This window comes from Nyctibius grandis, chromosome 32 (assembly GCF_013368605.1).
Source record: "Nyctibius grandis isolate bNycGra1 chromosome 32, bNycGra1.pri, whole genome shotgun sequence".
Taxonomy (NCBI): domain Eukaryota; kingdom Metazoa; phylum Chordata; class Aves; order Nyctibiiformes; family Nyctibiidae; genus Nyctibius; species Nyctibius grandis.
This window is the reverse complement of record NC_090689.1, coordinates 1,346,994-1,359,272: the sequence shown is the minus strand read 5'-3', so window position 1 is coordinate 1,359,272 and position 12,279 is coordinate 1,346,994. Positions and strand designations below refer to the sequence as shown.

The window sequence follows — 12,279 nt, the reverse complement described above, 5'->3', positions numbered from 1 at the left end:
ACACGTGGAAACCTTCAACAGTTCAACAGTTAAAGTAACAAATTTCACCTCAATTTTTATTGACTGAGTTTTTTCCTCTCACTTTAACCTTTCTTTGACATAAAAATCACCAAATTATTACTGCCCTTCTCAAAACACAGAGCTTCTTGGGGAAGAAGCTTCTATTATTTTATTTTTTTTTTAAATTGGGTGATGAAAATACTTGCACTTAATAACACTGGGGTGATCAAACCATTTCAAATGCATCTTTCAAAAAAGAATCCAGGCTCTGAGCAGACATTCAATGGACAAATTTCTACTCAGTTTTCAGTTCAGCAACTGAAAACAAGGACTGAGAATGAAACTGAGAGTGGCAAGCATTGCTACCTGAAAATCAATCCATGAAACCCAAGTTTTCTTAACTCCCAAATATCCCACCATCACACTTTGCCCAGCATCCAAACTAAGCAACTATCAACCCTGTTCCGCATTGAATTCACACACGGTAACAACTGCAGCTAACACCTCCCAAAAGGGTGTCATTCACTAGTGAGCCATGGCCAGAAAACATCAGAACAAGTACAGCTTCTTAAAACTGCACATGATCACATATTTCTAAAATGGAAAACAGTCTGCCAAAGGCCCACAATTTGCTCTGAATTTTACAGTGTGTAACACTGTGTTACTAGGGCACAGTTACTCCCACTGCATGTTTCTCTAGCTAGTAGCGCATGGTTTAAGCCCACACAGCTTTTACAGCCAGTACTTCCCGGGACAGTTTACTCACATAACACTGCCAAAACGTTACAAGTTGTTCTCTTGCCTGAGTACTAAGATTCACGAGATAATTATCAATGGAAATAAAATTAGCCTGACAGTTTGTGTAGCGCATAGATTAAGGCATGGCCACATTGGTACGCTGCAAGAAAAGCAGCCATTTAGATGGCCACCCCTGACAACAATTAAAAACTAAAAAAAAAAGAATCTGCTTAGCAACCAGTCTTTTGCTTTCAGACTCTACTATAGCTAGAAAATCTTCCAAGTTCTCCTAAAGTAAGTTTTATTTTCAAGAACAGCAACAATAACTTAACATGTTTGAAGCATCTGGGAATTATTGTCATGGCCTAGAGCTCCAGCATCAGAGGAACCATGTTGCTGCTGTGAGCCACGTACTGACACAACACATCCCACACGCTTCTCTGAGCTGAGGCGAGGGAGCTTCCAGCATCACACGCAGAAGATGACACATTTCCAAGGCGGGTTGGGCTAGCGCTGGGCATGCATTTGGGTTTGGCTGAAGGTGGAAAACTCTCAATACTGAATGACAGATGACAGGCAAGGGATACGGACAGGAATGGCCTGGGAAACCAAAGCAAGCACGTTATGATAGATGTGATGGCACAAGGAACAAGCAGAGAGAAGAAAAACCAGGCTAGCACAGTCCATGCAATAGCCTAGGAAAATGGATCTTTTCAATACAAGATTGGACAGAAGCAGAACAAAGGATGCTGTATTAACGATGCTCTGAAATAAAGACAGGCTGAATGGGATATACAGCAAGATGGATGGATAGGAAAGGAAATGCTACCTTAGAGACCTGGCAAGATTAACAGCTTGAATGCAATAGCTAGAAAGGGGGTCAGAATAGAAGACAACACTCTTGTTACAGAGCTGAGGAACAGACAGGGTGGCAATTGAAAAATAACCCCCATCAACACCTTTCTAAGTCAATGTTCCCTACAACTGCACCTGCCCCTCAACCCAAAACCTCAGGAAAGAAGCTGAACTTGATGTTCAACTGCTATAAAGCAGCACAGCTCTTCTCCTGTCCTCTGAGGCCCTGATCCCACTCCACAACTCCATGCAAATCTGCCTGATGAACACGTGCCACATGGAGGTGTGCCAGTCAGTCCCATAGCGCTGGGGACAAAGGCCGTCCTGTTCGCCTGCCCATGAAGCTCGTGTGTTCAAGTGTGGGAGTCGTGGGGTTAATGCAAGTAACATTTCCTCATTCTGCTGCAAGGAGCAGGCAGAGGTGTGACTCTCCCAGGGCATGCCCAGGGCACGGAGCAAGGGCTGGCCCCAGGTGCTCCAGAGGGAGGGGGAGTCTTTCCATGAGCCTCAGGAAAAGCAGGGCTGGCACTTCAGCAGCTTGGCTGTTCTCGCTGATCTTTCTTCCCTCTACAGCTCCCACAGTTTTGCTGCATTTATCAGAGCGGTAATACAAAACTGCAAGGAATATGCCAACACCTTCACTGCTTTAAAGCATGGGTGAACTTGCTGCTGACTCTGCTCCCAGTTTACTGAGTGTAGAACAATGGGCCTTGCTCACAGGACAGGGCTGAAGCTAACAGAGAAGATCTTTTGAGGGATTAACAGTTCTCTCTGAAGGGCCAGAAAAGTCAGGAGGGATTTTACTTTTTCGCCATAGGGTTCAAATGTCTTCTGGGGATTAGGAAAAAAAGAAAAATTTTGCATAGAGGAGCTGCTCTAAATCAGGATTTGGAGAGAGGAGAATGAATCCAAGAAATGTTCCGATATCAAAACCATGCTGAGAGGAACCTGGGGCACAAGTATGGTATAAAACCAGATATAACCACTCCTCTGTCTCTATGCAAACACTTAAACCTAGAATAACCTCTGCGCTAACCTTTACCCAGCATTCCTACTCTGTCACATTCCTTCTTTATCCCCTTCTCTCAGCAAATCTTTGTACTCCAATATCCACTTTGATCACAGGTATTTCTTGAACTAGCGAACTGGGGCATGAACATCCCAAAAACTATTTTTTAAAATAAAGACTTTGGCAGATGAATTGTAACAGCAAGATTCTGCAAAACAGACTTGTCTCTTCACACCATCAGGCTACCATTTCAAGAAGCAATATCTGCAGTTTAATTTATGCTACACTTCCAAAGTGAAATATTAAAAGGGGTGCAAATATTGCAGTGCTTCTAATGCTCTTCCTACTGTAGAACGGCTGTGGAGAGTTAGTGTCACGGTTTAAAGCTGGGCCGGCTATTAAACCTGTGGCAGACACTCTCTGTTAACCCTCCCCCCCCCGCCCCCGAAGGGAAAGGGAAAAGGGAGAGAGACGTACAGGTTGGAAAGTCAAAACAGTTTTAATAAACTGTAATAATGAAAATGAGTATAATAATAATAATAGAAATAATCAAATATATACAAATATATACAAAACCAAAATCGAGCTCCCCCGGTGTCGGCCATCACCACCAGCACTGCAGGGCAGGCTCCGGGAAGGCCCAGGCTGGGCCTAGCGACGGTCGAGAGCTGGATTCAGGGATGCACAGATCGGGATCGGGGGCAGCAGGAAAACGGACAGAGTCCTCCTTGGACACCAGCCATAGCAGAAAGAGAGTATGACCCTCGTGATCCCCCCGCTTTATACCAGGAATGACGTGTATGGGATGGAATACCCTCGTTGGTCACTTTTGGGTCACCTGCCCTGTCCGCTCCTCCCTGCAGGTGTGACCCCCCTTCGGCTCTTCACTCGTAAGCAGTGAGGAATTCAGCAGTGACCTTGGTTTCTCTAAGACTAAGTACAGCAAGAGCCTTTCTGCATAACGTCCCTACCGGTACCTCAGTGATAACTATAAATTTCAAGCGTTATCAGCCCTGGAAGCAGACACTGTCTGCAAAACATGCAGTTAGTTTCAGAAAATGCAGTTACTTAGAAGAGACTTGGCTGAAAGTAAAAATCATTGAAAGGAAAATTGGCCTGGTTTAGGCCAAACCAGGACAGTTAGGTACCAAACCAAGGATCCCTGAAAGCCAGACTCCCAAGGATAGCTAGTGAGATACACCAAGGACGGGGCAAGTTCCTTCCCTGTATCAGACAGAGGGCAGGTTTGAAAGCCAGGCTCCCACTTTGCACATGAATGGTGAAATCACTCATCCTCACCTGCTCACAGGTTATCCTTGGTGGTCATTGCACAGGGCCTGATTGAGCTTGTGCACTCCACAGTCAGGTCCTGCAGGCAGCACTGGTTGAAGGATGGCCAATAAGAAAGCCTGTGATGAGGTGCATGTGAGAGCCCTCAGCAGGCAGGGACCATCAGGACCTCAGAGGGTTAGCGCCTGCCTGCCACACTAACTCAAGCACAGCAGAGCAAGGATTTGAAGATCTCAGTGGCGCCATGGTAGATGGCCCTCATGTGCTGGAAATGGCAGGCAGGAAGCCAAGACCTTCTGCAAATGTAACCCCTAGCCCTACAGGGTACAATGCCACTGGTAAGGGTTCAAAGAGCCCTTTTAACGGGATGCCAAAGTATTGGAAGTTGGTTGCAGCATTCACCATAAAGAGACAACCACCTCTTGTGATTAGCATCAGTAGACACGCCATGTTTTCTTTAAGCGGTGGGAAGCATCAGACAGATACCCATGGATACAGTGCATAAAATGCAGGCAGACTGTGAGATGATTTGGGACAAGTAACTTTAGAAGTTAAAACATTGTTGGATCATTTTTTCTCCAAGGGGAAAACTTTGGAGCCAAGCCTCTCTACACCCCAGTAACTGGGAACACATTTAATGTCTGCAAACAACAGACATTATTAAGAGTTCCCCAATACTCACAAGCCATCATTAACAAGCGTTAACAGAAGCTGTTAGAGTCTTTACAATTTAAGAGCTAGCAGGGATGATGTAAGAACTCCAAAGCCATCATGCTGTCTCCAGTTATTTCCTTTGAGTGACGTATTTAGGTCTGTTTTACAGCCACAGATGAAAGTTTGGGTAGTACCTTCCCCTCTTTAAACATGTCAGTATGTGTGTGGGGACACACCCATGCCCACAAAGTGGTGAAACACAGAGGCTGCCTCTCCTGTTCTGCTGCTTCAGTTTGGGTCCTGGAAGGAGGAGTTAGGTCCATTCAGAGACCAACCCCATGACCCAGTCATTCCCTTATGCGTGTGCAGTACCCCTTCCGCTGTAACATCTCAGCATTTTTGTTTAGGAGTTAAAACAGTGACAGACCTCCATGTGCTATTCTTGCTCCAAGAACAAGCATTTGGACTGCTAAGGGCTCACTGCATGACTGCAAGTGTGAAAGCTTATTATCCCATTTCTCCCACCTTTCCAAAAAACCCCAGCATCCACTTGCAAGATAGTCTTTCCTCAGATGAGGATAATCCACAGTGCTGAGTGAGCTGCCCTGGCTTCCATCACCCTCTCTTCATCTTCAGCCTGCTGGGGGAGGATCCCTTGCACAGGGGTTGACCAAGTCCTAACGCTGATGAGGGCACAAGAAAGTGGCTCAGAGCAGACACAGCTGCCCATGGTAGAAAGCAGAAATATGGTTCTGGTGACCCCTGGGACCACTTAGCTCCTGATCCTGATGTTTGATGAGACGTTAATTGCTATAGAGTATTTGAATATACCGATTTGCTTTAAATCCATTGCAAAAAGCCCTCTGAAACAACCTCAGAAGTTTGCAGACCTGAGAACTGTAAAAACTAAATCCATCAGGCAGTAAAAGAAGTTACAATTCTGACTCCATACTCTGAACATTCACATCTGAGCCCTATACAAAGTTATGCAAGCACTTGGGACCAAAAACTCTGATCCAGTAAAGATTTATGTCCATCGGGGAACGTTATTTCTTGTCCTTGACAGCACTGAGCTTTATACAGTATTCTGCAAATAAATCATAATTGCTGCTTCTGGACCACAGCTGTCAACTTTGGTTGCAGAAATACACAAGACACAAAAGCAGGAATTAAGCCCTCCAGGAAAAAAAAGGCGGGGAGTATTTGTTAACCGGTTTCTATTTGCTTTAGTATCAGCTGGGAGAGCAATATACTCACGTTAAGATATAAAAGTGGTGATAAATCTCCCCTCCTAGATTACACAGGAATGTTATATATTGCTTCCCTATGATCAATAACTCTAATTCTGTGTTCAGCCTGGAAATCTGTTGTGACCACAGCTTTTTCAACCTATTCTGTACTCTTTTAAAAAAGGGGCTGATAACATTTTGCAGCACTATTATAAATTTTTTCTGTCTTTTGAAATTTGTTCTCATATAACTCACAAGAGATTTCTATTAATTGGAATGTAGATAGAAAGTGTGAAAAACGCTATGAAGGCTATTATTCATGTTTAACAAAATTAAAATGTGTTCTGATTTCATCTGCATTAACATTTTATGAGTTTTGGGTTTTGTTTTGGGCTTTTTGTTTTGTTCTGTTTTTTTAAAAAAACCCTACAGTTTACATGTCTCTTGTTTAAAATTGGCTGTGCTTGGAGGAGTACTGGGTGAGCCTAGAACAACTTTCTAGTGAGTGTTCAAAGAGTTTAGCACAAAAATAATGCTTTAGACTCTCAACAGCCCCAGTTGTACACCGTTCAGTAAGACAAAGAGAGGACCGCTACAATATCTACCCCCTTTGGTACGTGGCAGATGTATTGTTTACGCCACTTCCTGAACATTTTTCTGTATGAATGAATTTGTTAAATCAGAAACATATATGTTGGAACCAATTAGCTTAATTGCATCTTGTCAACAAGCACTGGTTAGCACAAACATCGTAACATACTACAGTACTGTCGCTTTAAAACATAAGGCAATCGTGTTATGTCTTAGATAAAATCCCAGTCTGCTGAAGCCAGTAAAGCCAATGAGTCGTGCGTTTCCTCAGGAACGAGACTTCCCATACCACATTCCAAATTTATCAAACATAGAGTCAGAAGAGATAAGGAAAAAGTAGGGAGCCTTGCTGTTCTTTTCCAAACATTTAGTGCTTTGCTTTCACAAAACAGGGAGGGTACTGTTCATCCGGGGCTGCAAGGGGCTGAACGCTCCCCATGCTGAACTGCAATAGCATTTCTTCCAAAGCACAGAGCCCCATGGACCCTTCGCACGGCAGGACAGCACAAACCCTTTGCACACATCAGACATTTCCAAGCAAACAGGCCTAAGCCTACTCGCCCAGGCCAATTACTTGATAAGCGGTAGAGTTTTCCTCATTATCACCACGATCACTTGAGAGCTGGGGAGGCAGGCTTTTTATGTGCTTAGTCTCTCATGTTCTCAACTTCAGTCTACATACAACACATTGCACGAAGCTTGAATCTATGTCTGTCCTGTACGTAATATTTCTGCACTGAAAGGACAGAACCACAATGCATTTGCAAGATAGATTTTTCTCTTGCTGCATTTTACCTAATCATACTGTGGGAGCAAAAAGATACAAGGATAGGGACTTTATCTGGAACAAACACAAAGTAAACTCCACCAAGTACAATCTAAGCACAAAAATCTCTTTTCGCAAGCATCAAGAATGCATTTGAAAGAATGTCAAACAGATGCCCCAAGAAAATTACTTCCCCTGCCTCTTTTCTCATCCCAAACCCATATTATTACTATTTGATTGATTTTTCTTGGCTCTTACACACTCTCATGCTGATCTTCTTAGGTGGGCTCTATACAACCTTCCCAGCTTTCTTTTATTCCTTTAGTCTTCTTGCCAATAAATCATTCTAGTTTTATGAAAGGTTTCTTTTTTATTTCATAACTATTTTCTCTTGATCCAAAATGAGCTAAAACTCAGTGGTTGGGTGTTTTGTTTTTTAATGCAACACTTGGTCTGCCAACTGTCTTAGAAGTGTATTTCAGCCTTCGCTGTTTATTTGAAAGCTGCTTCTTCCAAGGAGGCTAAGAATAATGCGGTTACCATAGTTTCCTCATCCACGACCAATAAAACACAATTTGGAATACAATAAAACAAAGACAAGACTACTCACAAAGTGTGACTAAATGACTGGACATTGATATCTTCACCCTACATCACTTCTAGCACTACTGCTGAAAATACTCAAGGCTAATCAATATCCAGCTTTTGGTCCAGCAGGGAAGACGCAGATAAGCCTGTCCAGCTGCCAGCTATTTGAGATATTTCAATTCCAACATTTAAGATGTCTGTCCATGTAAAATCCCTGCCTCACAGATTTAGTATTTCACCTCACTGATTCAGTATTTTACTGTACTCTCTTGCTCCAGGAAGCGATTGTGCAGGAAAGCACTTTGCTAAGGCTCAGTGAAGCTAAGTGATGGATTAATTACCCGTAGGAACCAGTTGACAAAGAAAATAATTACTGCCTGTTCTTACAGTTTTGTTGGCCCCTGCACAGGCAGTCTTCTAGGGAACAAGCCAAAAATAATCTTTTTTCTTCCTGTCAACTGGCCAACAAAACCCCACATACACTTCAAAGACTATACAAATTAACACCTGCTCCAGACACATCCATTTGCTTTCCTGATTAGAAGTTAAATGATGGAATTTTACTCTAATAAAATTAACTTTAAAGAAAAGAAAGAAAAACTATTGTTCTCAATAATAATGAATGATGAAAAAGAAAACCACAACATGCATGACAGATATACAGAGCCACTGCCAAGTTAATTTTTTTCCTGTTTTTAAAGAGTTGTAAAGATTTCCTTTAAAAAAGTAAAATATTTTGCCTTTTCCTTTAAAAAAAAAGGAAACAAAAATCCAGAGGATGGGATGAATGGGAGGGAAGCAGAATCCTCCTCTCACACTCTCAGTGCACACTATGGGACTGACTCCTGTGGTGCCTGGGACTCTCTCACAAACACACCAGGTAAACGTGGAAGAATGTAACTCAAGGTTTTCTGGTGTTCTACTAATGTTTGCTTGCCAGTGACAACAGCCCAAAACAGTCGAGGTTAAATCAAAAAGCTCTAGCCGTGGTTTGATAACCCCTGGATGTAAGCAACAGGGGAAGAAAATATAGCAAGTCTCTTCCATTCCCCAGGCACCCAGGGTTGTAGTCAGATTCTGAGCACTAGGAGCAGGAAAACTGCTAGAAGAGCATTTGCTGTCGTTTTTGAAGAAAAGCTGTTATCCTCACGGTGCAGCTTTCTCGAGCTTTTGCAGACCCCAGAAGCACCATTGCTGTATATATCAAACATACAGGTACAGAGCCTCAGTCAACAGTTTCAGTTATAGCTTGGCCACAAGGAAATACAATACATCTTTTATCCTTGCCTTCTCATCTTGTGATGGTCATGTAAAGGTAACAAAGGATAGCGAAGAGAGAAAGAATGTCTAAGAGTGCAAGAGATCACTCATATGGCGAACATGCTCCACTCTTCCAATGAAAAAGCTTATTAGTTCACCGCACCAAAAAAGCATTCTGTGTGTAACAAGATGCCAGTTCTAATGCATTAGAAAAAGCCGTTGTATTTTTGCAGAAAAAAAAAACCCTTAACTGCTGTTAATATATTGCTCACCGCATCAGCTAAACTAAGTAGTACATTTTTAAATTGCTGATCTCAAGTTAATCATTGTCAGCACTACACAAGAAAATAGCTAACAGCACTGACTAAAAAGGCACATCTTTCACATCCCTAGAGTGGATTTACCTGGGAATGGGAAGAAGCAGTGAAGACCAAGCCTACACTAAACCTTGCACCCTTCTCCTCTACCAATGAAGAAGCACGTAGACCAGGCTTTTTTTTTTCAACATTTCCGTTGTGTCTGCGGTACACCACATCTCAAATCTCATACCAGCCCTGACCAGATTGCTCATTAACGTTTTTAAATTTCCCATCCAAAAACAGCTAAGAGGAGAGTTATCTGCTCAGGACCTGTGGCTCTGCATTATGTTACATCGTTGTCCTCTACTGTTAGGGACAGCGCCCTGATGGAAGGACCAGACCCTGTCATTACTCAGTTGTAAGTGGCACCCACATGGGCATTTGAAGGCCCATCCACTTTGCCATTATTGGTTTGGTTGTTGACGTCTCTTATGGTTCACAACAAGAACCAGCATCCTTCCTTATCCTGCCTCTCAGAAAGCAACCAGCACAATACCTCATTGATGGCAAGCTGCTCTCCGCCTCCCCCAGGGTGGCCGTAGCGGTGGTTGGAGCTCCGGAAGTCCTCATATAGGTCCTCCTCACTTCCCACATCGTCCGTTAGAGCTGTCTTATCCAGCGCCCCATCAGTGATCACTGCAACAACAAAAAGAACAAATCGGTATAGACCACAAGATCCCCAGCAGCACTGCATCAATTATGTGAGCTTGACATGGCTACAGTAGTAGAACTGAATGAAGTGAAAACACAGATACTGCTATCAGCACTCCTGGTGACAGTCTTGGCTGCCCAAGTTACACATGATGTCACACTCAAAATTTTTGCAGAACAGGTGAAAAAAAAGAAATCTTTGAGCTTGATCTTGTACAGCTTGGATAGGAGAAGCACCAGTCAGAGTCTGGGGACACATAAGCCTGTTCTTGAGCCCTCATTTCTCTCCATAATGCAAGTGCATCTTATGAACCTAATTGTGTCAATGGGCCAATTAAAAGCACCTAAGGGTTCACTGGCTTATTATTGCCTGAAAGCAAAGCTCCCCAGTAATGCAAAATAAAGTGCTTGTCAGAGGTTACAGCAAGACCTGCAAAGATCATCCTCATCAGTGCTATCATTACACATGATGTTTTGTTAAGGCTGCATCACTTGATTACTTCTGATAACATGGTGAGGTATAAACTCAGTGTAGCAGCTATCAGCTCAGTGCAGTAACTTGACATCAAAATGACTGGAGTATGAGCTATTTTTGAACTAAGTACTTGATTGTGCTTTGCATTCAAAAAATACGCACAACATCGCAAAGACATATTCATTGTCTAAACCTGGAACTCCACTCAATATTGATGGCAGTTCACGACAAAGAGGTGCATATGAGCTCATGATTAAAGCAGAATTTGCTATGGAAGTGTGTAACTACCCAACCATTTCAACTTTAAGTGACATTTCACAAAAAATCAAGCAATCTCATAGCTTTGCTCTGGCACATCATATCATTATACAGAAGTTCTCTACCGAATACATGCCAGTAGTAGAGATTGCATATAAAGCAGTTCTGGGGCTAAGATCTAGCCTATTAATATAAAACTCAAACAGCTGGAATGCCACTGATATTATCATTTTATGCAGAATTACCATGGTTTGCACTTAAATTTTTTTTTAAAGAGCATTAAAGTATCACTTTTTGCTCATACACCGTCTGAAAAACACTTGTCTGATAGTAATGAACAATGTGCAGTGTATTAGTACAGCAACCAAAACACATTAGAAATGCTTTTCAAGAACAAATAAAAATAAATCATTTATAAGGGAGTTAGCAGTCACTTAATTCAAAACTTTCTTTGCATCCCTCTGATCTCATTCTTTTCCCTTATTTTATGCATGGCTTCATTGCTTTTGCCTTATGCATCTTTGCTATTTTCACTGCTAAGTGATTTTTGGCTTAAAAAATGTCCATTGACATCCTTAAAGCTTTTGGTTTGTCCCCCCACATTTTCCTATTTGTTCTCTGATCTGTGCTTAGATCAAAAAGCAAAAGCTCCAGGGAGATATTTATCTGTATTACTTAAAATGCTCTATACCTCTGCTAAGTGCCTTGAAAGCTATGTTTGCTTTTACTAGAGATCTGTTTTTCTTCTCTGATCTTACCAAGCTCATTAATTTTCTGCAGTCTCAAAACCTGCTACTGCATTTTGGATTAGTTTTCCTGGCAGAAAAGTCCTCATGGACTTTTCACCAAAAAATGCAGCTCATCATCATACAAAAGTTCTCAATCCTTGAGGAAGAATGGTCCAAGACAGCCGTTATACGTTTTCCCAAACTAACTAATGTTCCAGGGAAGAACAAAACTAATGAAAAATAAGAATTTGCTCTGAAGCAGCTTACACGGGAGACACGATTACAAATAAATAAATAAAACAGTAGTCTGGAATGGTGTCCCAAAGCACTGGAAATCCATCAAGGAAGTAGGAGAATGAAGGCTTTTAATGTAGGTAGTGACTCAACATGCACAGCTTAAACTAGGTCAAGTAGAAAAGAAGCAAGCACTATACAAAAATCCTTAAAGCCAAGTTAGCAGAGTATTGCTGAAATAGTCTATCAGCATCCTCAACAGCACAGGGCTAGTCGGACAGGCAACTATTAAGCTGCACGCTAGTTGACTCGGATGCCTCATTTCCGCCCCCCCAAACGCTCATCTCCATTTAACACTGAAATCCACTGGTATAGTCACGGCTGGCCTCTCCGTGTCTCTCTGAAACCACTGATCTGACCCGTCTCTGGCAATCAGGCAACATCAAAGAACAATGTTCTGTCAAAAAATAACGCCAAGCATCCAATTAGCTCAAGCAGATTTCTCCATGTTTTATACGGCTGTCCTGATAAATTTCACTAAATATGGCAACAAATCCCATACACAGGAACACAGGGAGGGGTTGTCACCAACAA

General features: G+C 42.4%; 1 protein-coding gene across 1 annotated transcript in view; it reads right to left on the bottom strand.

Annotated features, from left to right (window-relative positions):
• LOC137675111 (rho guanine nucleotide exchange factor 4-like) overlaps nt 1-12,279 on the bottom strand; it is a 112,484-nt gene that overhangs the window by 32,535 nt on the left and 67,670 nt on the right. The window contains 1 exon segment of the mRNA XM_068421034.1: nt 9,836-9,975. Coding sequence (XP_068277135.1) covers nt 9,836-9,975 — 140 coding nt within the window.